At 40.5% G+C, this 26,230-nt stretch overlaps 1 protein-coding gene across 6 annotated transcripts in view; it reads right to left on the bottom strand.

Moving 5' to 3' along the window:
- PRPF4B (pre-mRNA processing factor 4B) overlaps nt 1-26,230 on the bottom strand; it is a 41,344-nt gene that overhangs the window by 6,211 nt on the left and 8,903 nt on the right. For all 6 annotated transcript variants that reach the window (XR_009533553.1, XR_009533554.1, XR_009533556.1 and 3 more), the window contains exons 3-13: nt 23,615-23,791; nt 14,934-15,089; nt 13,514-13,595; nt 11,996-12,206; nt 8,692-8,765; nt 7,376-7,466; nt 6,522-6,669; nt 4,681-4,818; nt 3,877-4,030; nt 1,177-1,291; nt 464-615 (exon numbers count right to left, since the gene is read on the bottom strand). Coding sequence is in view for 1 of the 6 variants with exons in the window: in XM_060109740.1 (XP_059965723.1) it covers nt 464-615; nt 1,177-1,291; nt 3,877-4,030; nt 4,681-4,818; nt 6,522-6,669; nt 7,376-7,466; nt 8,692-8,765; nt 11,996-12,206; nt 13,514-13,595; nt 14,934-15,089; nt 23,615-23,791 (1,498 nt within the window). In the remaining 5 variants the exon portion in view is untranslated. The remainder of the gene's footprint in view (nt 1-463; nt 616-1,176; nt 1,292-3,876; nt 4,031-4,680; nt 4,819-6,521; nt 6,670-7,375; nt 7,467-8,691; nt 8,766-11,995; nt 12,207-13,513; nt 13,596-14,933; nt 15,090-23,614; nt 23,792-26,230) is intronic.

Genomic DNA, 26,230 nt, shown 5'->3' with positions numbered 1-26,230 from the left:
CTGGACCTGCATCTTTTCTCACTGCAGCTGTTACCAGTACAGGTGCGCTCCCAGGAACCCTGCTGCTGCTCTGCCCATCACCGAGTGACAACCAGTGGAAGAAGGGAAGGACAGAGCTGTGAGAAGAGCCGCATGTATCCTCTCTCCCTCAATTCCAATTCTACCTTCAACTACAGGCCCCACACTTCTGCTTAATTCAGGAGAGTAAAGAAAAGCACAAAGACAGATTTTAGACAGGAAAAGGGAAATGGGCTCCTCTTATTCTCTCTTGATAGCTCTTGGCTGATTAGAACCACTAATTTAAACTTTAACCAGAAATGAAAAAGAGCTAAAGAATCAGAGTAGCCATGTACCTGCCTCTCAGAAATTGTTTTATAACCACTAGAGATGAGTGTCAGCAACCCACGAATCTATCGGAAGGTACCACTGAGACCTTGGAAACAAGCTCACACTAACATCCTACCTTATTTGGCATCTTTCCTTTGAGGTCCATGGCGAGCTTCAACATATGGTTATTGGTTTTGCCAGGAAATAAAATCTTTCCAGTATAGAGTTCATACAAGGTGCAGCCTACAGACCACATATCTATACCATAGTCATAGCTTTTACCTATAACTGAAAACATAATACAAGTTTTAACGTATGATGATAAAAACAGTCAACTACTGTTTACTTCCATTAACAGGGGAATCAATTTAGCTCGGACTATGCAACCACCATCTGAGTACCTCGCTTTCACATTAGTTTCATATTCTTTCCCACTAATTCTTAATAGGGACTCTTAAACTTAGAAACCTAAACAAATGAGGGCGTGGGGACGGAAGTGAAGGCGCGGAAGAAAGGGCGTCTCTCTTCTCTCTCTTCATCTCGCCTTGGGTGGAAGGGCTCACCAGCCTCAGCCGAGGCAAAAGGAGGGGGAACACAGGTCCCAGACAATCCACAAAGGTGACAGCCAGACCCTGAGGAAGTAAGAGCAGTCTCCCAAAGCCGAGGGCTTTCCACACCTGCCACAACTACGGTCATCCCACCTGAGGAGGATGAACTGGCTACAGTTCCCTTCCTCATGAATGACTCAAGCAGCTGCTGCAGCGCGACGGAAAACAGTGCTTAGACAGTCAGCATGCCGCTCCCACTGCACACGACGGCCCAGGTCGAAGAGCGTCGGAAGAAACTTACTGATTTCAGGAGCGCGATAAAATCTACTGACAAGGTAAGGCGTTATGTCATTATCCGCAACATGTGAAGCCGACCCGAAGTCGCAGAGCTTTAAAATAGTTTTTGATTCATTAACCTGCAAAACATTTTATAATTGAAGTTTAACTCACGCCAGGAGAAATTAAGACACATGATCAGATTAAAAAAACTGGCTCTGAGAAGTTATTCCCAATACTGAGAACAAAGTCACTCACTTGAAAATTCCTTTTCTAATTATTTTATAATTCAATTTCCTAATTATTAAGAGCTCTCAAATATTTGATCATAAATTAGTAAAAGAACTTTCTTCAGTGAGGAAATAAGAGATAATACCAAGTAAGTTTAACCAAAGCTATTTAGAAAGGGTGGAATAGTAACAGAAAGCACTGAAGCAAAGCATCTTCTAAAAACCCCCAGGAAACCCGAACTAATCAAGTTACTGCCTAAAGGAACACGAAGACGGTCACTGAGAAGAAATCAGACTTAGATTAACTTACAACTGACTTAAGTTAACTTTCGTTTGCCAGAAAACTACGATGGCAATGAAAGCAGAAGAATGATTCAGATTCAATTTGGACAAAAAGAATAAAAACATTCTTCATCCGCAGCTGCTAGACCATCCCAAATTTAGCACTCACTTCGAGTCTAAAAAATACTAAATCCCTTAAATGTAAAGAAAGTATTAGTCAGGAAAAGGTTAAATATATTTGGCAAGACGGATAAACACGAACACCGTATCAGTCATTTGTCTCTTTTCTCCTCTGTAAGTACTTCCACATACACAGTGACAGTGACATCTGCTGAGAGGCCAGAGGTCCCATGGCCGCTGCCACTCATGAGTCAGAGCATGTTCAGGGTTAACAAGTGAAGGTAATTCACATGCCAGAGCCCCTTCCCCCCTTCAAAACAGACACACACAAATTCCGAGTTGGGACTTGAACTTGGCCTACTGTTCCCACCCCAAAGAAACGTAACACTTTAAATAAGCAGCCCTGGGCAGTCTCTCCTGGGATATCATAAAGCCTGGTCAGTGCTACAGACTGGTCCACTACAGACGACATCCATGGAATTAAGATAATACAGGAAAAGTACTTTTAAAGTTTTTAAATGTAAACTGCATCCAGCCACTTAAGGGTGCAGCTGCAGTTAACCAGAGAAAACCCCGGGGCCACTTTAAAATCTGAGTCTGTCAGGGGAATGCTCGGGCTGGGTGAACTGCCCTCAGCAACAGGGACCCACACCCGGGCACTTCCCTCCACTCGCCCGCGGGGAACGCAGCACTTCTGCCGGACTGACGGCTGAAATCCTGGGCTAAAAGCTTTGGATTTTCATTAACAAACAGCGCCACGTGGTTGCAGATGTCTATTTGTTCCTTTCTCAGGAAGAAGGGCAAACTGTCTGAAATCCATGAGGAAACCTATACTAGTTTAGCACTAACTCAGAGAAAAATGAAGTTTTAAAAACAAGAGCTTCTGAGATGCTAACAAATATCTTATTACTTAACCTCCATGGTGGTTACACAGATGTTCAGTGCATAATAACCTTTACCTTATACACAGTTTATACGTTCTTTGACATGGATGGTGTATTTCACAATTCAAAAAAGAGAAAGAGAAAAATTGAGGTAAAAATCAACTATGCAGTGGACTATGCAAGCCTACAGCTGGTACTGCACCTACCAGTTCACTGGAATTACTCAGCCACTCTATAACCTCAAGTAACAGCAGAGACGCAGCACCTTCCTTTTAAACTCAGACCAAACGTACAAAATGGAACGCCTCATTAATGTGGCGGTCTGGAAGGAGATATTTTAAGATATTAAAAAAGAAGAGAAAGGGAAATCTGAACTAAGAGCTAAGATACTGACAAGGAGTCCAAAACAAACTGTAACAGGATCGTATCTTTCTTAAAACATGTGGAACATGTTATGGGCAGACGAGCTAGAATCCCCCAGCTGTGAACACGCCCCCCGACTCTGACAGCATGACAGAGAAGGGGCTGGGGAGGAAAGGGGCGCGCACACACCAATCACTCCACTGTGATGAGATGTGTTTGTAAGTTTCAAAAACATAAACACTGGGAAATCTGCATCTACCACACCAGAAGGCACGAGCTAGGAGAGGTCAAGACTGGGGAAGTCTCCCTTCCATACAAGGCCCAAGAACAACCGAGCTTTCCTGGGTGTGGCCGCCAGAAGCCACAGCTTCTAAAGCATAAAGAATAAATGAAAAAGAATTATTCCTGGACACCCTAAACTCAACCCCATGCATCTGCTTCAGAGAGGGTAACTCCCTTAAACGTCCCTCGCTCTGCCAGTCTATAAGACTAGAGAACAAAGGACTGTGAACACTCCTTATTTCAGAACAGCAACACTGAAGCATTTTTCCAGGTACCCGAGGAAGCCCATCGTTACTACATCAAAGCATTCTTGGGGTCTGTGTGCCCTCATCAAAGCCATCAATCAACAGGAAAAAACTGGGACAGCAGCCTACTTCCTCTCTCTTCATACTTTACTATAAAATTTCATGGCCCAATTTCTAGAAAAGTAAAAACTGGGAAAGTCATTTGTAATGGGTAATGCACTGAATTATTCTTCAAAGATGTCATTTCTAGAACACACCGGTAATCACATTATAGTAGAAGTTATATGGATGTACAAGGCAGCCTGATCGTTTGACTTACCAAGATATTGTCTGGCTTGATATCTGCATGGAGGATATTGCATCTTTTAAGGAGTTTTAGTGCCAAGAACAACTGCTGACTATAGGATCGCACAGCCTTAATATGAAGGCCAACATCCTTACCATATTTTTTTAGCACCTCTCGTAAATTCATACTTTTAGGAAAGAAAAAAACAAATAAAATTAGGGGTTAAAATGCAAAATGGAAATTAAGAAAGGCAAAACCATTTTCAAGCATAAAGTAAAATCAAGTTCAAAGCATGAATTACAATGAAAACACTCTGTTCAAGAAGCCCCTCCCACGGCCCAAACGTTTGATAAATTATCCTACATTGAAATGACAGCACATGAAACTGTGTGTCCACAACACAATTTTCAAAATGAAGAGAAGGGAAGGTATGCAGTGCTAAAATGCCTACTGATTTGGAATGGGCTTCCACTTGAAAGCATAAACGTGAAGCCACAGTGTTGAAGGTGGACGTCGTATTCCTACTCCGCTATTCCCATTTCTTTTCACTGCGGCTTAATCCTTTCCTGAAGTATTTAATTTTCAGAGAACTCTCTGCTGAGCTGAAGGCCACACGAGGTGAGCGTGTGACACACGGTACGCAGCCAGTCGCTGTTTACACGTTAACAGCTGTCAAGAGGCTGGCTCTTCACCAACAGTTAAAAAAGAAAACCCAGAGCCAACTGGAAAAAACACATCAAATACCCAGAAAATTTATCACGGCATTTATCTGAACTGAGGCTGGCAAAGGTGAAGAAGCTGAGTTTTCAGGGTAATGTACAGGTTTTGACACTGTACCTCAGAGGCTCAAACACGAGGCAGAGATGCTGTTTGTGATAAAAGTGTCTGAAGAGTCGCAAACAATGAAATTTGTCATCAGGATCAGCATCGTTCAGTTTTTTTAAGAATTCTAATTCTTTTAAACCAGTTTTTTGCCTGAGATGAAAAAGAAAATTAGGTCAAAATTGGATACATCAACAATTTAGGAAAACTATGCAAACAATAAATGCTGGAGAGGGCGTGGAGAAAAGGGAACCCTCTTGCACTGTTGGTGGGAATGTAAATTGATACAGCCACTATGGAGAACAGTATGGAGGTTCCTTAAAAAACTAAAAATAGAACCTACCATATGACCCAGCAATCCCACTACTGGGCATACACCCTGAGAAAAGCATAATTCAAAAGGACACATGCACCCCAATGTTCACTGCAGCACTATTTACAATAGCCAGGTCATGGAAGCAACCTAAATGTCCAGGGACAGATGAATGGATACAGAAGATGTGGCGCATAAATACAATAGAGCATTACTCAGCCATAAAAAGAAACGAAACTGAGTTATTTGTAGAGACGTGGATGGACCCAGAGACTGTCATACAGAGTGAAGCAAGTCAGAAAGAGAAAAACAAATATCATATGTTAACGCATATACGTGAAATCTAGAAAAATGGTACAGACAAACCGGTTTGCAAGGCAGAAATAGAGGCACAGATATCGAGAACAAACGTATGGACACCCGGGGGGGAAAGCCAGGGTGGGTAGGGGGGTGGGATGAATTGGGAGATTGGTATTGACATATATGCCCTACTATGTATAAAACAGATAATTAATAAGAATCTGCTGTATAGCACAGAGAACTCCACTTCGTTGTACAGTAGAAACTAAGACAGCAGTGTAAAACAACTATACCCCAATTTAAAAAAAAAAGAATTTAGGAAAACTAAATAATATGTATTTATTTAGTGATGTGTTTAGTCTGTTTTTTTTTTAAGTACTAATAAAAGAACTGCTGAGGAATACAAGTCTCTACATCATTCACACAATACTTTACTCTTAGCCAACTACTGTTTTCATGGAGTTAATTTCCAAAATAATCAATGAACAAAACAGAAACATCGAGGAATAAACCCACCTTGCTTGAACAGAAATAAATCTTGCACATTTTATCTCAAGATGTCTTGATGTAAATATCATCCTCCGAAATTCTAGTTATAATTTGTCAATAGGCTACATTTTAAAATTAGTGTCTATAATACAGGAGCTGGGCACTTCCATCAAACGAACTTTCTAAGCCTAAGACTTCAGTGTAAACCTAAACACCTCTTTCCTGCGTTTCCAAACCAGGGCCAAGTTGACTTTCATGCTAGCCCAGTGTGTGGCACAGATCATGCAGTAAAGCACACGGGCACGGCAATCACCTCCTTGCTCATAAAGAGAGGAGGCAACAGACAAAGATACAAATACTTCCCAGAACTATCTGATTTTACACCTTTTGCAGGCCACCATATGCTCAGTGACAGCTAATCAATCTGACCTTTTGATTTCTCACCTTTCGTCTTGAGTTTAAGCTACTCACAGCAAAGGATGGTCGTAAGACAAGCGGTAGATGGAAGGAGTCTGAGCTGACATCAGTGCACAAAGCAAGTGCTGAAATGCACTGAAATGAATTAGATACAATCAGCCTACGGTTCTAGTGCTTCACACAGAACAACACGTGACTATCAATTAAATACCCAGCGCTGCTCTGTTGTTCTATAAGCCCGATACCTGTCCTACACAGACTGTGGGCACCATTTGGAAACAGGCTCATCTGCGAACACCCGCGCTGGTGAAGGTCTTGTTCTGCCTCCTGAACTCACATGAGCTCGTTGTTCCTGATGATCTTCACGGCCACCTCCTGGTTGGCCCTCGCATTATCCCTGGCTCGGACCACGTTACTGAACACGCCTTGACCCGTGTAGCCATACACGTTATAACGCTTATCCAGGACTTCACCTATGTTCACACCTAAAAAGGTAAGCTGAAAGATTAGAATCCTGACCATAATAGATCACTGAACAAAACTGTGAGATACACATCATAAAAGTCGAAAAGTAGGATACACAGTGCAGTCACTTAAAAACTGTGTCAAATCTCTGCTGTGTGCTTGGCTTCCTGGACACCACGGAGACTCAAGGCCTCGCCCCCATCGTGACCCTCTTGCAGAACGTGGTTCAAGTTGCCGGCTGCCAACCACTGCAGGAAGACTTCCTGCTCTCCTAGCAACTGCTGACAATCCTAACACTGAGGACGGAAGAACGGTGCTCGCTGCAGGGTTTCCAACTGTAGTCTGTGTGACTGGCACCCGTTCCCTCTGGAGGATGATCTCATGGCTGAAAATAACTTTGAATAGATTTAAGCTGCACATCAAGTCTCCACCTCACTTCAATTTGTGATGCTTCTGGGCTGTAACATGGGTTCATGAAGCTGCTAGATGTGCCACCCTTTTGAAGTGACGGCACTGTGATGTGACTTTCAGAGTCCTCCCAAGTGTGAAGGCATTAGGCCACATACTTGTACAAGATGTTACAATGAACTCTAAAATTAATAAGAACTGTATTGAAAAGGAACGTGTATAACTGAGTCACTCGCCATACACGTGAAACTATCACGTTAACAACTATACTCCAATAGAAAATAAAAAGTGAAAAAAAAAAAAGAACTGTGAACTTACGATAATAGCCTTCTGCATCAGTCCAGTTATCCCTGAGGTTGGGATTCTCTTTGAAATCTTTTCCAATGCCAGCAGCCCGCAGACGCGCACTCTGAAATTAAGGCAGCAACATGAGCTATTTAGCCACCAAACAGGCAGACATTTAAAGCACTTCCTTTAAAAGAAAAACAGGTAGAACCAGCTAAAATTTGATAACATTTTATGCCAACTTAAATAAACTCTTACTATGACTTATATAAATGCAACACAGCAGAAACATGATTATCTAAGTCTCTTGAATCACAATAATGCTCAAGAAAAAAATAACAAGTTATCTTCACATTTCTTTTACTGCCCCAGTCACGTAACACCCCCTCCCTGTCTCCTCCCATCTATGGATGAAATGTCACTGGCTGCGCGAGAAGATGAGTTTAAGAATATCTGGTACTTCTGAGGAGTCTTCACTACACATCACTCACATCACTCTCCATGATACCCAGAAAGCCCTTCAACATCATCCAGGTGGATGATGGGTGCCAATACTTTAACTGGCTCAAAATGATTTCACGCTTTCTTAACCCATCTTTTTTGCGTGTTCCTGTGGCAGCACACCACATACGGGACACGTTACTTAAGCCAATCACCGGTGTCTTCAGGGTCCTGGATGGACATCACTGCTTATCCTAGTCCATTTTTATCTCCCTGTTACATGTTCATCTCTCCCACCTCCCTTCACCAAAGCCTCTGTATTTCTCACGTTCTTTTAAATTTAGGATGGAAATGGCCTGCTACTTTTGAGACCATTTTTCAAGAAAATCTTTCCAAGAAAAACCACTGATAAAATGGCTAACGGTACAAAACTTCTTAACCCACTCCTTATAACATTTCCAACTCTTCCGTGACTTCTATTAGGCTCCAAACCCTTAAGTTCCCAATCGCCTACAATGTAGAGGCCCAAAGTGGACTCTAGGCCTGAAAATTACTGACATCACCTGGTCTCCCCTAACTACAGCACACATACACAGAGGCTTGTGAATCCAAGAAGCAAGCTGTTTAAAAAGAAAATAACTACACATCTAAGTCATTTGGTATATTTAAATTTTATGAAGCCCTCAGATTGTTCTGCTGTACTTGTTTTAAAATTTGATTTAATTTCAGACAGAGAAAAGTTGCCAAACTAGTATAAAGAGATTCTAGATAAACTTCACCCAGACTTTCCAAATGTTAGCATTAATTTGCTTTATCCTTCTCTCTCTATATATATATACCACTGAAATACGTATTTGTTATATACCCTTTTCTGATTAACAGTTGTGTTATGACTTAAAATTACTCACGTCAAAATACGCAGCAAACATATCATCAGATTCTGTAAACATATCGGGTGCCAACAGCTTCTTCTGAGATGAACCTTAATGGAAATTAGCATTAATATTTGAAAAATGAAGAGATACAAATCGAAACACAAATAACAAGTCAATGGAAAATCACTAACAGCAATTCAAACTTTGTTTTCCTCTTGCACATCCGTTTTTCACCAATACCCAACTTAAAATCACTTTGTAACACTAAGACATATAAAGCTATCCACTTTTTACTGAGAATGCACTTCAGAAAGTTGAAAGACCTAATATCGATACTTCCACTAACGTTGAATTAATATGCTAATAACTAAGCAACGATTAGGTATTACAAAGGAAGTTCCTCTCTAAACTGCAATTAGCACCCTGCATTATGAATACAGATCTACGTATTTCTCTCCTAAAATGCCTAATGACCCCATTAAAACACTGGGCAAAAAAATAAATGTAAGGAAAAAAAGAATGCAACAGCTTTAATCATATGAACACATGCCCGATCTCATATGCCCATCTCAAACGCAAATTAAAATCACAATGAAATACCATCCTATGAGACTGGCTAAAAATCTAAAAGTATGACAACATTCTGTTAACAAGGCCCTGGATAAAAAGCCCTCAGACATTGCTTGTGGGATGGCAAAACTGTATAACCTTTACAGAGGGGAATCTGGAAGTATACAGCAAAATAACGTATTTATTCAGACCCAGAAATCCCACATCTAAGAAACCATTCCAAAGACACAGTAACAAGCAGAAAAAAACGACTTAATGCACAACGCTGTTATCATTAATGCTCCAATCAACAGCCAAACATCTACCATTAGAAGACTAACTGAATAAACTATGGCACACTCACCACACTGGAGTAATATGCAGCTGTAAAAAGGAATGGAGGTCATTTCATACAGCTGAGTATGTATAATATTTTGTGTGCATATGTAGATAAAATATAAATACATGCATATATGAAAGATGTTTTAATGATTTTTTTAAAAACTCAAAATATTCCTAAAAATCAAAAGCAAATGGGGCTTCCCTGGTGGCGCAGTGGTTGAGAGTCCACCAGCCAATGCAGGGGACACGGATTTGTGTCCCGGTCCGGGAAGACCCCACATGCCGCGGAGCGGCTGGGCCTGTGAGCCATGGCCGCTGAGACTGCGCGTCCGGAGCCTGTGCTCCGCAACGGGAGAGGCCACAACAGTGAGAGGCCCGCGTACCGCAAAAAAAAAAAAAGCAAATGAAAATAAGCCTAAACCAAATCAAACTGGTGGTATAACCGTAAAGAGGAGAACTATTTCAAAAAACTTTAAAAAAACACAGGTTTGTATACATCTTGAAATATATCCTAAGGACAAAACCATTACATTTTCAAACTGCATTCAGTACATTTAATACTGACAATCGCAGTGATAACTCTGCGTATGAAAGTTTCAAAATAACCTAAGTAACTGTGTTTATTAGGAACCAAGTTTTTCTGCTGTAAAAGAGAGAAATACAAAGTCAAGAAAGTTAATAAAAACCCTGTAATCTCCAATTTGAATTTGGCAAGTCAGTATGAACTCCTCCTTTCCAAAAATGTATGTATTTCCTAGTTTGGTCCACGGAAAAGGCCCATCAGTAATGGGCATCCCTAAGTGCCCTGTAGTCTCCAAGTGGCATTTTCTACTAAGTGGAACCAAGGATCCCTGGAATAATAACTGATTCTGCTCTGGGGCAAGATACACACAAGATGAGCCTATGATGTCTTACTGCCTTGGAACAGGAGTCAGCAAACTACAGATGGGGCCAAATTTGGCCCCTTGCTTGTTCCTGTGTGGCCCTGACACGTGAGCACCACGTGAACTTGAGTGCATCAAGCGTTTTGGGAACGTGGCCATGCTCATCCATCTGTGCTGGCCCAGACGCTCTGTACCACGAGAGCACAGCTCAGTAGTTGGACCAGAGAAAAATGTCTAAAATAATTACAAAAGCCTAAAATATGGGATATTTTACAGAAAGCCCCTGTCCCAGAAAGTAAAGCAGTCATGTTAAATAAATACTGCAGGGTTTGCCTCAAAAAGACACCAGAAACCCATTTAAAAGGGGCTCCCTCCTCAGGTGAAGAGAGAACAATCTAAGCTTCAAAAAGAAAAATGGCAGCAGTGGATCCAAACAGAGCATCATGACACCAAATAATAAAAATCCAACAAAATAACCAAAATCTCAGTGGTCACCTCTGGAGGATGCTGGGGCACCACCTCTATGCTCGGCTAAAAACTGGTCAATGAGCGAGAGTCATGAAGCATTTCACCTGCCTGTCCTGTACGAACTACATTTTGGGGTAACCAAAGAATGGAAGCCTCTTCTTTTACAGAATTAGAGCTAATAATTCAAAAACAATGATAGAGATTTTAAAAATCACCACTTTGGAAACCCTGCCGCCCCCAGTGAAATAATGGATCTAAGCAGGGACTGTCAATGGCTGCTAAAAGCATGAGGCCAACAGCTGAACAGAAACTTCAGTGGAATATCTTACCTAAACACACCACCTCAGTGTCAATAAAAACAGGACACAGCCACACCACACCTTACGTGCCACCAGATGTGATGTAAAAGTACATACCGCCAGTTAATGAAGCATTCTTGCCAAAAAAATTAAACCGACACCTATTCAAGTCTCCAACACTAACTACTAGTTTTCAAGGAATACGTAAGAGAGGAAATAAATGACACAAGAATGTGGCCAGACAAAATCAGAGTAGAAAAGTTCACAGGACACAGGCCCTAGCACCTTCACAAGGGGGGCATCGGGGGGCGGGGGACAGACCACACCACAATGAGAAATCTATTAAAAAAGAGACTTCAGAGATGTATACCCCAAACATAATGTGTATCTTATTTGGATTCTGACTCAAACCAACCAACTTTAGACATCAGACATTTAAAAATTATCAACTTTATCAAGTGTAAATAATGTTTTTTAAAAGGTCCTTATCCAGCAGATACAAACTAAAGTATTCCCAGGTGAAATCAAATCATGGCTGGGATTTGCCTGAAAATAGCCTAGCAAGCCAAACCGAAGGTGGTGAACACGCGTGTGGGGTTCAGGGCGACACTCAGGTCACGCCTACAGGGAAAAGTCACTGAGGCGCACGGGACCCTGCCGTCCTCTGCAGTTTGCAGAAGCAGCATTCCTAGTCCCCCTCCCATCCCCATCCCCAGATAACCTCTCTCCTTATGAAGTAACAGGGCGGCAAATTCAGAGAAAAGCATGGTCGAAACAAAACTGTAACTGACTCACCATTATTCTGTTCGACCGTCATGAGATTATGCTTGGCTTTGACCGAGGCCTCAAACGTATCAACGTTCTCCCGTTCGTACTCCTTGACGTCGGCAGCTACCCTTTCCAGAATGTCCTCAGGAGAGGGAGAGCGGGTGCGAGTGCTGCTCTGGGGGCTGCTGGGCTCAGACGGCACGGACATGTTGCTGTCCTCAGCAAGGTATTTGTATTTCTGCGGTAACGACACAGAGTATTACTGTCACAACATCTGGTGCTAAGAGGGCCTGAACTGAAAAGTTAAGTGTCAAGTAATGCTAAAAAAGTTTTAAAGGTATTGAAGTCTTAACTGAATTAGATCCACAATCCCTTATATATAATTCCAAATCCACAAAACTCTGAAAGCCTTTCTATGTTTGGTGCACGTTCATTAGGTGGCAAAATCTGCGCTGCAGAGATGTGACGTTCTAACAGTCTCACCTTCCCCAGGGTGAACGTGATACGCCTCACTCACTGCAAAACTCTCCTAGTGGCTGATAATGGGGTGCTGTGCTAGACCCCATTGATGGGGCAAAGGAATATACATATATGCACCATATTACCTTTCTAAAATTCACATATTTCTGAGTTCTGAAGCACATCTGGCCCCAAAGGTTGGAGATAAGGGATTGTGGACCTGGGTAAGAACAAAAAAAGATTCAACCAAGTCTTTAGGGATATCAGTTTAATAACAGTTTCATCAGTGCCCCACAAAGGTAAGTTTCCCCTGGAATTCTAGTTATGCCCTATGTACACACGTGATTCAAATTCTTTCCCTCACTCTGAAATGCTGTGGTTGCTCTGTTTACACAAGCTGCTACGACTGTCCTTTCCCTGTCTGCTGTCCTCCTAACAGCACCCAAGCATGTTTCATATCTTCCAGAATTCTTCCTCTCAGCTCCATTACTCACCCCCATCACATGACGGTGAGAGAAGGTGCTTTACAGGGACCACCATCCTCCAAGGTTGGAGTGGCCAGGCCTCACCTCAGGATGGCAGGGAGAACCGACAGCCTTCCCAGGCAGCTCACCTTACCATTAGGCCTGAGTTTGACACCCTTTCCCACCCAATCCCTGCACCGCTCGGCGCTCAAGGAGTCTTACAATTATTGAGATGTTCCATTTAAACACTCACATCTGCATTAGAAAATGTGCCACTTTATTAGGCATTAAAAAATCTTTTCCACATATTAACAGGCTATTTATAAGTTTGAGCTAAAGGAAATTCCTCCAATTTATACTCACTTAGGAGGGTTTTCTTGTTCATCAACTTAAAGAAAAAAAAAGAAAGCAAACCCCAAATTTTGTCCTATAAAAGAGGTTTATATCAGAATCCCATGTATAACAAGAAAGATTAACTGTTTCAATTTTATTAAGGAACCACCTTCCTTTCAAGACCTATTCAACTGCTACTACCGTCACTGCATTGTCAAAGTAAAACTCCTTAATTTTGTTAAAATAGTGGTGAAGGAGTGTTGATCAAAATGTTACTGAAACCACGTACCTGAACAATGGCCTGCCTTTGTATTCTTCTCTGTTCTATCAAGGCTTCTTCATCTTCCTCCTCAACATCAAAGTCTTCAAGGCTTAGAAAAAATTACACACACCCCCGTGTAATTAACTTCAAACATACTTAGAGACTCCAAAAGCATTACGTTTATACATTAAAAAAAATAAAAGCTGGAAAATGTAGGTCATCAGTACATTTGAGCAAAAATCTTAAGCCACCCCACTCTATCCTTGCTTTTAAACTATCGTGGTTTGGAATCCTGGCAAGTAATTTAACCCTCTACGTCTCATTTTTCTCCTCACCTGTTTCATAGCACAAAGACTGGGAACAAAAGAAAGATGCCTAAGTTTAAAAGTCATCACTAGCTGTGCCTTGTAGTAAAGTCATTTCATCTCTGCAGCCCTCGTTTCCACACCTATACAACAAGAGGGGGGCTGGGACACACAAGTAAACTGCTACCTTTTCTGGGTCACAGAAGCCTTTGAAAGCTATAGATCCTTTCCCCACCCAAAATACACAGGTAGACATTTGCACACAATCTGAAGGGAAAGTGGCTCTACCTGCAAACACTGCCCCGACCGGTTCAGATGGTCCCCCAAGAACCCTGCACTCTTCATGATCGCTCCTAGCGCAGCCTTTTCTACGACCTGCTGGATGTTCACTGCAGAGGTGTAAGCGACCTGCACTCTGAAGGTATCAGGTCTGCGCAGGACACTTTCCCTCCACTCAGCCCTCTTCTCTCCCAGCTCCAACCAGGCCTCCTCAGCTCAAGGGCTGCTAACACTAGGACAGTTCTGGGCGGTGGGGCGTGTCCTACACACTGGAGGATGCAGAACGGTGTCCCTGGCCTCCCGCTACTAGATGACAACTAAACAGGTCTTTAGACATCGCCAAAACATCCCTGGGAGGCAAATCTCCCCCCGCTGAGAACCACTGCTCTAAATTCGTCTCACTTATTTTTGAGATGTGCCATTTAGACAACAAAGTTTGCATTAAAAAAATTTCCCCACTATTTTATTAGGCACTGAATATTTCTGCATTTTCCACACTGTAACAGGCATAGCAAGTGTGTATCATTTACACAAAATGGAAAGTCTAAACTTAGTAAAAAAAATTCCCCCACCAAAGCTGGTAACTGAGATTGGCAGGATACCTCTATGGTTCCTAATGAAAATATAGAAGGAAAGGCTCGTGATAAAGTGACGGCCCATATTCACTCCAGCCAAACCAAAATTCAGACAACCACGATGACCTCTGTCACATAACCTATAAAAGCTGCACAGAAGATGAACTTAAATTCAGGGTCAAATTAATGTATTTGCTTAAAATATTCAGATGGCAATTAAAGATTTCCAAGTCAAACAGTGTTTCTCTGATCTGGAAAAAGGAAATTATAGGAAAGTTCCGTTCTTACTTGTCATCAGATGAAGATTCCTGCTCCACTTTCATTCCTTCAGACAGACTTCCCTTAAATTTATCTTCCTTTACTTTGCTTCGGCTCCTACGTCTACGACCACCCCGGGACCGAGACCGCCTCCTCAGGCGTGATCTGCTCCTTCGACCTCTGTCCCTGTTTGAGAAGACGACGACATATTGTAAAGGTCAATTAAAGCTGAGGAGGCTGTGAGTTTGCTGGGCGTAGGGGTAGTACAGGGACTCTCTGTACCTTTCAAAAGCTCAGCTCTGATGTGAATCCAAAAGCGTTCTAAAAGTCAAGTCTTTAAAAACAGTTAAAATTTTTAAACAAAATTAACACACCATCAATAAGATTCGGATACCCAGCCTAAACTGACGACAACTAAACCACAGCTACTCTTCTTACCAACTACAAAGGGGCGCGAGGGAACTGTCGGGGCGGTGGGAGTGCTCTGTACCTGGATGATGACAGCTGTGTGACCACACATCTGTCGAAACTCACAACTTTACAACAAAAAGGGTGAATTTTACTTTATGTAAATAACATGTCTCGATGAACTTGATTTTTTAAAAGATCACTGCTGAATAAAGTACAGGAAAGACAAAGGTGACAGAAATTCTAAGTCTAATTAATATGGCCCTCAGACATTGTTATAAATGCCCTGTTAACCAAACAGAAAGTGACATCAGAGTTCAAGTATGAAGGTGGAAGTCTGTGGGAGAAAGTGCTGTGGGACTCCCAACAGAAAAGGCTGTGAGTCTACAAAGGGCTGATAAACTATGTTCACGTCACATCTGACCATGTTTACCTCAGATTTCTTCTGAAACCTTACTAAAACAACATTAAAAGGAACAATGACAAAATAAAACCTTCAGTCAAAGACAATGTGAAGAGATGTGACAAGAGATACCAATAAAAGCTTGAAACATGCAAACTGGACAGAAAAGCAGTAGCAGATCCAATCTAAATCTTAGTCCAATAGGGACATACAAGGTAAATAAGAAACAAGTCAGTGCCTGCCACAAAGCCCCAGAAAGTCTCAAGATCTGGAGACACTGTATCCTCTGAAGGATGGAGTACAAGGGAAAAGCTAAAGAGAATTGGTTGAAATCCTTTAGGAACAGCTTGACTTGCTATATTCCCCTTTCTGACTCAGTGGAGAATGCCACTGGCCGCCCCTCCCCACACGACCGCAGGAAACTTAATATTCACTTTACAGAGAGGTAGTGGTGGTTGTGAAAACTGGCCCATGGTACTGGAGGGCACTGCACGGGGAGGAGAAGGGTTAAGGGGGGACCCACATTATTTAGGACCGGAACTCCACTGGCAGCCATGTCTTACTCTCTAGCGGATGAGGAGATTCTGGAAAACTCACGAGCCCCAAAGGAAAGATCTACAGTCACTGATACGCTAATCTGCCACCAATGCACAAGTTCCAGGTTGTCAGAATGGAAGAAAGCATCCATTTAGCGTTCTAAACCAGAATAGAAAAATAAATAAATAAATAACAAGTATGTAAATAGTCATTTGCGACTTTCCTGGCGGTCCAGTGGTTAGGATTCTGTACTTCCATGTCAGAGGGCCCAAGTTCCACCCCTGGTCAGGGACCTAAGATCCTGCTCTCATGGAGAGGATAGGCAGATGAATCAGAATAGGCAGCAAGGAAGGATCCACCTGATCAAGGAAAGTCCTCAAGTGAAAAGGCAAACAAGCAGCAAAAGAAATCTGGGTAGAAACAATATATAGGCAAGAGAAGAAAACTATAAAGAACAAAAGCTCCACAAAATAAACTCATTATCATCTTTGACATAAAGATGCTACTTCCATAAAATGAAGGTAAAATGTTATTAAAAAATAAACAGCCAACAAGGTCTTGGAAATTTAAAAAATTATGAGTGTGCAGAAGGGAGAAAAAACAAAATCAACAGAAAGGTAAGAAGGCAGATTGAGAAAGCTTCTCAAGACTGAAAGTAGAACAAAAGGACAAACATAAAAGATGAGAAAGAACACATTCACAGAAAGAGAGACAAAATGCAAAGGCAGAGACTTTGTACCAGATGAAGGAACAAGATAAAACTCCAGAAAAACAACTAAATGAAGTAGAGATAGGCAACCATCCAGAAAAAGAATTCTGAATTATGACAAGTGAAGATGATCCAGGACGTGGGAAAAAGAATGGAGGCAAAGATCGAGAAGATGCAAGAAATGTTTAACAAAGACCTAGAAGAATTAAAGAACAAACAAACAGAGATGAACAATACAATAACTGAAATGAAAAATACACTAGAAGGAATCAACAGCAGAATAACTGAGGCATAACAACGGATAAGTGACATGGAAGACAGAATGGTGGAATTCACTGTTGTGGAACAGAATAAAGAAAAAAGAATGAAAAGAAATGAAGACAGCCTAAGAGACCTCTGGGATAACATTAAACACAACAACATTTGCATTATAGGGGTCCCAGAAGGAGGAGAGAGAGAGAAAGGACCCGAGAAAATATCTGAAGAGATTATAGTCAAAAACTTCCCTAATGTGGGAAAGGAAATAGCCACCCAAGTCCAGGAAGCACAGAGTCCCAGGCAGGATAAACCCAAGGAGAAACAAACATTATTGAAAGCAACAAGGGAAAAACGACAACATACAAGGGAACTCCCATAAGGTTAACAGCTGATTTCTCAGCAGAAACTCTACAAGCCAGAAGGGAGTAGCACGATATATTCAAAGTGATGAAAGGGAAGAACCTACAACCAAGATTACTCTGTCCAGCAAAGATCTCATTCAGATTCGATGGAGAAAACAAAAGCTTTACAGACAAGCAAAAGCTAAGAGAATTCAGCACCACCAAACCAGCTCTACAACAAATGCTAAAGGAACCTCTAAGTGGGAAACACAAGAGAAGAAAAGGACCTACAAAAACAAACCCATAACAATTAAGAAAATGGTAATAGGAAGACAAATATCGATAATTACCTTAAACGTGAATGGATTAAATGCTCCCACCAAAAGACACAGGCTCACTGAATGGATACAAAAACAAGACCCATATATATATGCTGTCTGCAAGAGACCCACTTCAGACCTAGGGACACAAACAGACTGAAAGTGAGGGGATGGAAAAAGATACTCTATGCAAATGGAAATCAAACGAAAGCTGGAGTAGCAATACTCGTATCAGATAAAATAGACTTTAAAATAAAGAATGTTACAAGAGACAAGGAAGGACACTACATAATGGTCAAGGGATCACTCCGAGAAAACAATTATAAATATACATGCATCCAAGAAAGGAGCACCTCAATATATAAGGCAACTGTTAAGAGCTATAAAAGAGGAAGTTGACAGTAACAATAATAGTGGGGGAGTTTAACACCTCACTTACACCAATGGACACATCATTCAGACAGAAAATTAATAAGGAAACACAAACTTTAAATGACCCAATAGACCAGATAGATTTAATTGATATTTAAAGGACATTCCATCCCAAAACAGCAGATTACACTTTCTTCTCAAGTGCACACAGAACATTCTCCAGGATTGATCACAGCTTGGGTCACAAATCAAACCTCGGTAAATTTAAGAAAACTGAAATCACATCAAGCATCATTCCGACCACAATGCTATGAGACTAGAAATCAATTACAGGGAAAAAAACGTAAAAAACACAAACACACGGAGGGTAAACAATACGGTACTAAACGACCAAGAGATCACTGAAGAAATCAAAGAGGAAATCAAAAAATACCTGGAGACTAATTACAATGAAAACACGACAATCCAAAATCTATGGGATACAGCAAAAGCAGTTCTAAGAGGGAAGTTTACAGCAATACAAGCCTACCTCAAGAAACAAGAAAAATCTCAAATAAACAATCTAACCTTAAACAGAAAGGAACTAGAGCAAGAAGAACAAACAAAACCCAAAGTTAGCAGAAGGAAAGAAATCATAAAGATCAGAGCAGACATAAATGAAATAGAAACAAAGAAAACAATAGCAAAGATCAATAAAACTAAAAGCTGGTTCTTTGAGAAGATAAACAAAATTGATAAACCATTAGCCAGACTCATCAAGAAAAAGAGGAAGAGGACTCAAATCAATAAAATTAGAAATGAAAAAGGAGAAGTTACAACGGACACCACAGAAATACAAAGCATCCTAAGAGACTACTACAAGCAACTCTATGCCAATAAAATGGACAACCTGGAAGAAATGGACAAATTCTTAGAAGGGTATAACCTTCCAAGACTGAACCAGGAGGAAACAGAAAATATGACCAAACCAATCACAAGTAAGTACTTTGAAACTGATTAAAAATCTTCCAACAAACAAAAGTCCAGGACCAGATGGCTTCACAGGTAGATTCTATCAAACATTTAGAGAAGACCTAACACCCATCCTTCTCAAACTCTTCCAAAAAATTGCAGAGGAAGGAACACTCCCAAACTCATTCTATGAGGCTACCATCACCCTGATACCAAAACCAGACAAAGAAACTACAAAAAGAAAATTACAGACCAGTATCACTGATGAATACAGATGCAAAAATCCTCAACAAAATACTAGCAAACGGAATCCAACAACACATTAAAAGGATCATACACCATGATCAAGTGGGATTTATCCCAGGGATGAAAGAATTCTTCAATATACGCAAATCAATCAATGTGATACACCATACTAACAAACTGAAGGAGAAAAACCATATGATCATCTCACTAGATGCAGAAAAAGCTTTTGACAAAATTCAACATGCATTTATGATAAAAACTCTCCAGAAAGTGGGCACAGAGGGAACCAACCTCAATATAATAAAGGCCATATATGACAAACCCACAGCAAACATCATTCTCAATAGTGAAAAACTGAAAGCATTTCCTCTAAGACCAGTAACAAGACAAGGATGTCCACTCTTGCCACTGTTATTCAACAGAGTTTTGGGAGTCCTAGCCACGGCAATCAGGGAAGAACAAGAAATAAAAGGAATACAAATCGGAAAAGAAGAAGTAAAATTGTCACTGTCTGCAGATGACATGATACTAAACACAGATAATCCTAAAGATGCCACCAGAAAACTACTAGAGCTAATCAATGAATTTGGTAAAGCTGCAGGATACAAAATTAATGCACTGAAATCTCTTGCATTCCTATACACTAACAACAAAATATCAGAAAGAGAAATTAAGGAAACAATTCCATTCACCATTGCAACAAAAAGAATAAAATACCTAGGAATAAACCTACCTAAGGAGATAAAAGACCTGTACTCAGAAAACTGTAAGACACTGATGAAAGAAATCAAAGATGACACAAACAGATGGAGAGATATACCATGTTCTTGGACTGGAAGAATCAATATTGTGAAAATTTCTACATTACCCAAAGCAATCTACAGATTCAATGCAATCCCTATCAAATTACCAGTGGCACTTTTTACAGAACTAGAACAAAAAAATCTTAAAATCTATATGGAGGGCCTCCCTGGTGGCGCAAGTGGTTGAGAGTCCGCCTGCCGATGCAGGGGATACGGGTTCGTTCCCCGGTCTGGGAGGATCCCATATGCCGCGGAGCGGCTGGGCCCGTGAGCCATGGCCGCTGGGCCTGCGCGTCCGGAGCCTGCGCGTCCGGAGCCTGTGCTCCGCAACGGGGGAGGCCACAACAGTGAGAGGCCCGCATACCGCAAAAAAAAAAAAAAAAATCTATATGGAGACACAAAAGACCCCAAATAGCCAAAGCAGTCTTGAGGGGAAAAAAACAGAGGTGGAGGAATCAGACTACATTACAAAGCTACAGTAATCAAGACAATGTGGTACGGGCACAGAAACAGAAATATAGATCAATGGAACAGGATAGAAAGCCCAGAGATAAACTGACACACCTATGGTGAACTAATCAATGGCAAAGGAGGCAAGGATATACAATGGAGAAAAGACAGTCTCTTCAATAAGTGGTGCTGGGAAAACTGGACAGCTACATGTAAAAGAATGAATTTAGAACACTCCCTAACACCATACACAAAAATAAACTCAAAATGGATTAGAGATCTAAATGTAAAACCAGACACTATAAAACTCTTAGAGGAAAATATAAGCAAAACACTCTTTGACATAAATCACAGCAAGATCTTTTTTGATCCACCTCCTAGAGTAATGGGAATAAAACCAAAAATAAACAAATGGGACCTAATGAAACTTAAAAGTTTTTGCACAACAAAGGAAACCAACCCTCAGAATGGGAGAAAATATTTGCAAACTAATCAACAGACAAGGGGTTAATCTCCAAAATATATAAAAAGCTCATGCAGCTCAATATTGGAAAAACAAACAACCCAATCCAAAAATGGGCAGAAGACCTAAACAGACATTTCTCCAAAGACATACAGATGGCCAAGAAGCACATGAAAAGCTGCTCAACATCACTAATTATTAGAGAAATGCAAATCAAAACTACAATAAGATATCACCTCACACCAGTTAGAATGGGTGTCATCAGAAAATCTACAAACAACAAATGCTGGAGAGGGTGTGGAGAAAAGGGAACCCTCTTGCACTGTTGGTGGGAATGTAAATTAATACAGTCACTATGGAGAAGAGTATGGAGGTTCCTTAAAAAACTAAGAATAGAATTACTATATGACCCAGCAATCCCACTACTGGGCATATACCCAAGAAAACCATAATTCAAAAAGACACATGCACCCCCATGTTCACTGCAGCAGTACTTACAATAGCCAGGTCATGGAAGCAACCTAAATGTCCATTGACAGACGAATGGATAAAGAAGATGTGGTACATATATACAATGGAATATTACTCAGCCATAGAAAAGAACAAAATTGGGTCATTTGTAGAGACGTGGATGGATCTAGAGACTGTCATACAGAGTGAAGTAAGTCAGAAAGAGAAAAACAAATATCGTATATTAACACATATATGTGGAACCTAGAAAAATGGTACAGATGAACTGGTCTGCAGGGCAGAAATAGAGACACATACGTAGAGAACAAACGTATGGACACCAAGGGGGGAAAGCGGTGGGGGAGTTTGGGAATGACATATAAGAACTTGCTGTATAAAAATAAAATTAAATTTAAAAAAAAAGATGAGAGAGGGGGAAGTCAGTGTAACAATTTATAAGGTCTAACTGGAAAAAAAACAGAAAATAATGGGGAAGCAAACAAAAACGTGAGAAAATTTCCCAGTACAGGCAGCCATAATCTTCCTGCTTTAAAGGGCCTACCTAGTGCCCAGCAAAATAAATGGAAAGGAGCTGCTCATCAAGGCATTATTACAGTGAAATTTCGGAACACAGGACATTTCTTATAAAAAGAGAGAAAAAAGCAAGTCCTATAAAGAAACGCCCACTTATCAGAGGAGGACTTCTGAATAGCAATAAAGGAAGCTAGAAATCAGTGGAATAACAATTTAAAAATTCTTAAGAAAATGATCTCAAACTAGAATTCTATTCCTTGATAAATCAGCAATGGGAATAACAGGCATTTTTTAGAGACACAGGTCCCCAAAATTGTCCTTTCTGTTCACTTTCCTCAAAAAGCTATTGGAGGTGCATTAGCAAATGAGGTAAAGCAAGAAACTGGATACAGGAAATGGAATCACAACGTCAGAGAAGAACAAGGGACTCTGGAAAAGGGAAGCAAATCCTACGCAAACTACCGTCAGCTTGGAGCCAGAAGGCTGGGAGCATGAGAGTCCTCTCTTTCCCTCTCCCACCAACTGCTTGCTCTGGAATGAACGGTGTGTATACGATCACAATGATTACATTAACCTCGACCATGTCCATCTGCAAGAAATGTGATGAAACTGGGCAGAAAAGAAACGTGTGAGGAACAGTATTAAAAAAACTAATGAAACCAATACATATGGCAATAACTTAAAAAAATTTAGACAAACACACTGTCAAGGCATTTCCACTTCTGAGAATCTAGTACACAAAAACATTCAAAGAGGGCTTCCCTGGTGGCACAGTGGTTGAGAGTCCGCCTGCCGATGCAAGAGACATGGGTTCGTGCCCCAGTCCGGGAAGATCCCACATGCCGTGGAGCGGCTGGGCCCGTGAGCCATGGCCGCTGAGCCTGCACGTCCGGAGCCTGTGCTCCGCAACGGGAGAGGCCACAGCAGTGAGAGGCCCGCATAGCGCAAAAAAAAAAAAAAAATCAAAGATACATACATAAAGACTGGTCTCTACTGCTGTGAGTTAAAAGACATCTTCACCCAAAGAGTCCTTCACGTCTACTGAGGACATCGTCTCCAAGTCGTGTTCTTAAGAGGACCAAATACAAGTTCATAGAAAAATAAATACAGAGCTGCAACTATGGAATGACAGGATACTTATTTATTACTCTGTGATCTAGCCTGCTAGTTAAAAGAAAAATCATAAGCCTAGCTCATTTAGTATTTCTCTCTCTTCAAAACAGAAGAAAAAAAATGTCTTACTTAAAAAAAAAAAGATTGTGTTTTTAATGAACACAGATTTATATAAATTTGAAGGAAAAGTCTATTAAAGAAAAATCAGTGTGTGTGAAATATCCCATGTTGGTAATAGGAAACTATATGGTGCCACAGCTACAGTTTTTCAGAGAAAACTTGTTTGTGAAGAAAACCTACCAATTGAGCTTCAAAAACAGTCAGAGTTTGATGGATCAAACGGGTATCTTTACCTTCTCCGAGGAGACCGGCTTCTTCTTCTGGGAGATCGGCTCCGTCTGAGGGGGGAGCGGGACCTCCTCCTAACAGGAGATCTACTGGCTCTTCTTCGGGCTGGAGACCACCTACTGATTGGGCTGGCATCTTTTGACCTTTCACGCCTACTGAGGATGTCATCTCGAGGTCGTGTTCTTAAGGGGACCAAGTACAAGTTCAAAGAAGAATAAATCAAATCAGAATAAATGAATTTCTTCTACATGTAAAGAACACTTTAAGAAAGGGGACATTAACGTAAAGGTAGTAAACACAGATTAATAAGTTTTATAACAAAAATTCAGACGATCACAATGACATCTGGTGTTATGGTAGACACACAATAGAAGGTCTATTTCCTCTGGTCTCACAATTGGAAGAATTATTAAAGATTATTCATATTGTTAAAGCCACTGACTTTAATTTCAGATAAACAAATAAAACTTGCCCAAGTGAGTAACAATATTCCATTCCCTTGGTTTGAAGACTATTTTCTTTCTAAATTTTTGACATTTTTGCAATTAAGAGCCTTATTTTTAATGTATCAATTAAGAATAAACCCCCCCTTAAAAATCCACATTAACCTCAGAAGAGGAAATACAGGTAAGAGTTTAGGGAAAAGGACAGTCCACCTAGTCATCGAAGTAAATATTGGTATAACTTATCTGGAAGGAAATGTGGCAGTTAACTTTCTAAAATGTAAATGTACATAATCTCAGACTGCAATTCCACTTCTATGAATCTATTCTAACAGAAACTTAACACAGAACCAATGGATGTCTTTGCAAACAATCATGAAAAACTGGAACCAACCTCAACTTTCATCAGTTTCAACAAGGGAATGGTTAAATATATTATGGTACATCTACACTGTGAAATGCCATGTTGCTATTATTGATATATGAAGAATTAAAAACATTCCTTATGTATTGTCACAGAAGTGTTTCATGAAAAAAGAAAATCACTGTTAACATAAGTAGTATGAATCCTATTTTTAAGAAAAAACGCATACATACAATTGTATGTGCATAGTCAAGGGGCTAGAAAGAGACAGTCTTCTTTGGAGTGGCAGCAGAGGAGGGATGGAAAAAGTGAATTTACAGGCTTCCAGCACGATTTAAATTTCTCTTTAGTTAGCATGTATCTCTTCTGCAACTAAAAATAAAAATGTGTTTCAAATATTCAACTCTAGTCCTTGATAAACCCCTCCTCAGAATTTCCTTTTCAAACTGAAAGCAACAGAAAGATAACAGGACCTTAAGAACGACGTCAGATAACACCAGCAACACTGTCTCCACAGAGCTGCAGGCAGAGCCGTTTCATTACACTGCTTAGAAGTAAAGAGTCAACAGGATCTCTTAAGATACAGCACTTTGAAAATAGTATTCTTGAAGCTTCTCAAAACATAGGATGATTTATTTAAACTTCAAGGCCAGCTCAGATTTATACCCATACACAGAAAATATTAACATGCAACAGTAGATGGCTAGGAATTCAGAGTATCTTTGCATGGTATAAACCAACATTCTTTTAAGGGAAACTTGGTTGGTAATTTCACATGTCTAATTACTGAATATAAAGACATTAAAAAATCAGTTTCTAAAGTAGCTTTTGGACTAATCTAAACAACAGCCTCCCCTCCCCGCCAAAAGCCCTTCTGTGCCTTTACTCATCAGTTCTATGACCCTAGGTAAGTTAGATAACCTCTCAATCTATTTTCTCATTTATAAATTAAGTATGACTTACTTCACTCTGTATTAAGTCAGAAAGAGAAAAACGAATACTGTATGCTAACAAATATATATGGAAACTAAAAAAGCGGTAGCGATGAACCTAGTGACAGGATAGGAATAAAGACGCAGGTGTGGAGAATGGACTTGTGGACACGGGGAGGGGGAAGGGTAAGCTGGGAAGAAGTGGGAGAGTGGCATGGACGTATATCCGCTACCAAATGTAAAATAGCTAGTGGGAAGCAGCCGCATAGCACAGGGAGATCAGCTCGCATAGCACAGGGAGATCAGCTCGGTGCTTTGTGACCACCTAGAGGGGTGGGATAGGGAGGGTGGGAGGGAGGCTCAAGAGGGAGGGGATATGGGGATATATGTATACATATAGTTGATTCAATTTGTTGTACAGCAGAAACTAACACAACATTGTAAAGCAATTATACTCCAATAAAGGTGTGAAAAAAAAATGATGACAAAAAAAATTAAGTATGAGGATCACTCCACTTCATGAGAGACAATCATGAGAACTTACGAGAAAAAAATTGATGGACCAAATGTATATGAAATATTTTCATTATTATTGATAAAAAATAAAATCACTTCTTACACTATTCTTCCTAAACTTAAGAGGTACTATGTTTTTTTCAATGAGATTACAAGTATATGAATTAGTAACAGAAAAAAACTTCCACTTTTAATTTAATTATATTTTGGGGACCAAAAAAGACAACTGTAGTTCCAATCATATTGTCAGAATTCAAAATCATGTCAATTCAAAAGAAATGATAGATCACAATCCTTAAACTGATACCTCCATTTTTTAAAATATCAGCCCATACTGTTCAAAGAACAATCCCTACTCTGGAACTA

Source organism: Mesoplodon densirostris, chromosome 10, assembly GCF_025265405.1.
Source record: "Mesoplodon densirostris isolate mMesDen1 chromosome 10, mMesDen1 primary haplotype, whole genome shotgun sequence".
NCBI lineage: Eukaryota > Metazoa > Chordata > Mammalia > Artiodactyla > Ziphiidae > Mesoplodon > Mesoplodon densirostris.
Note: the sequence above shows the minus strand (reverse complement) of the source record. Positions and strands in the feature narration are given on the sequence as shown.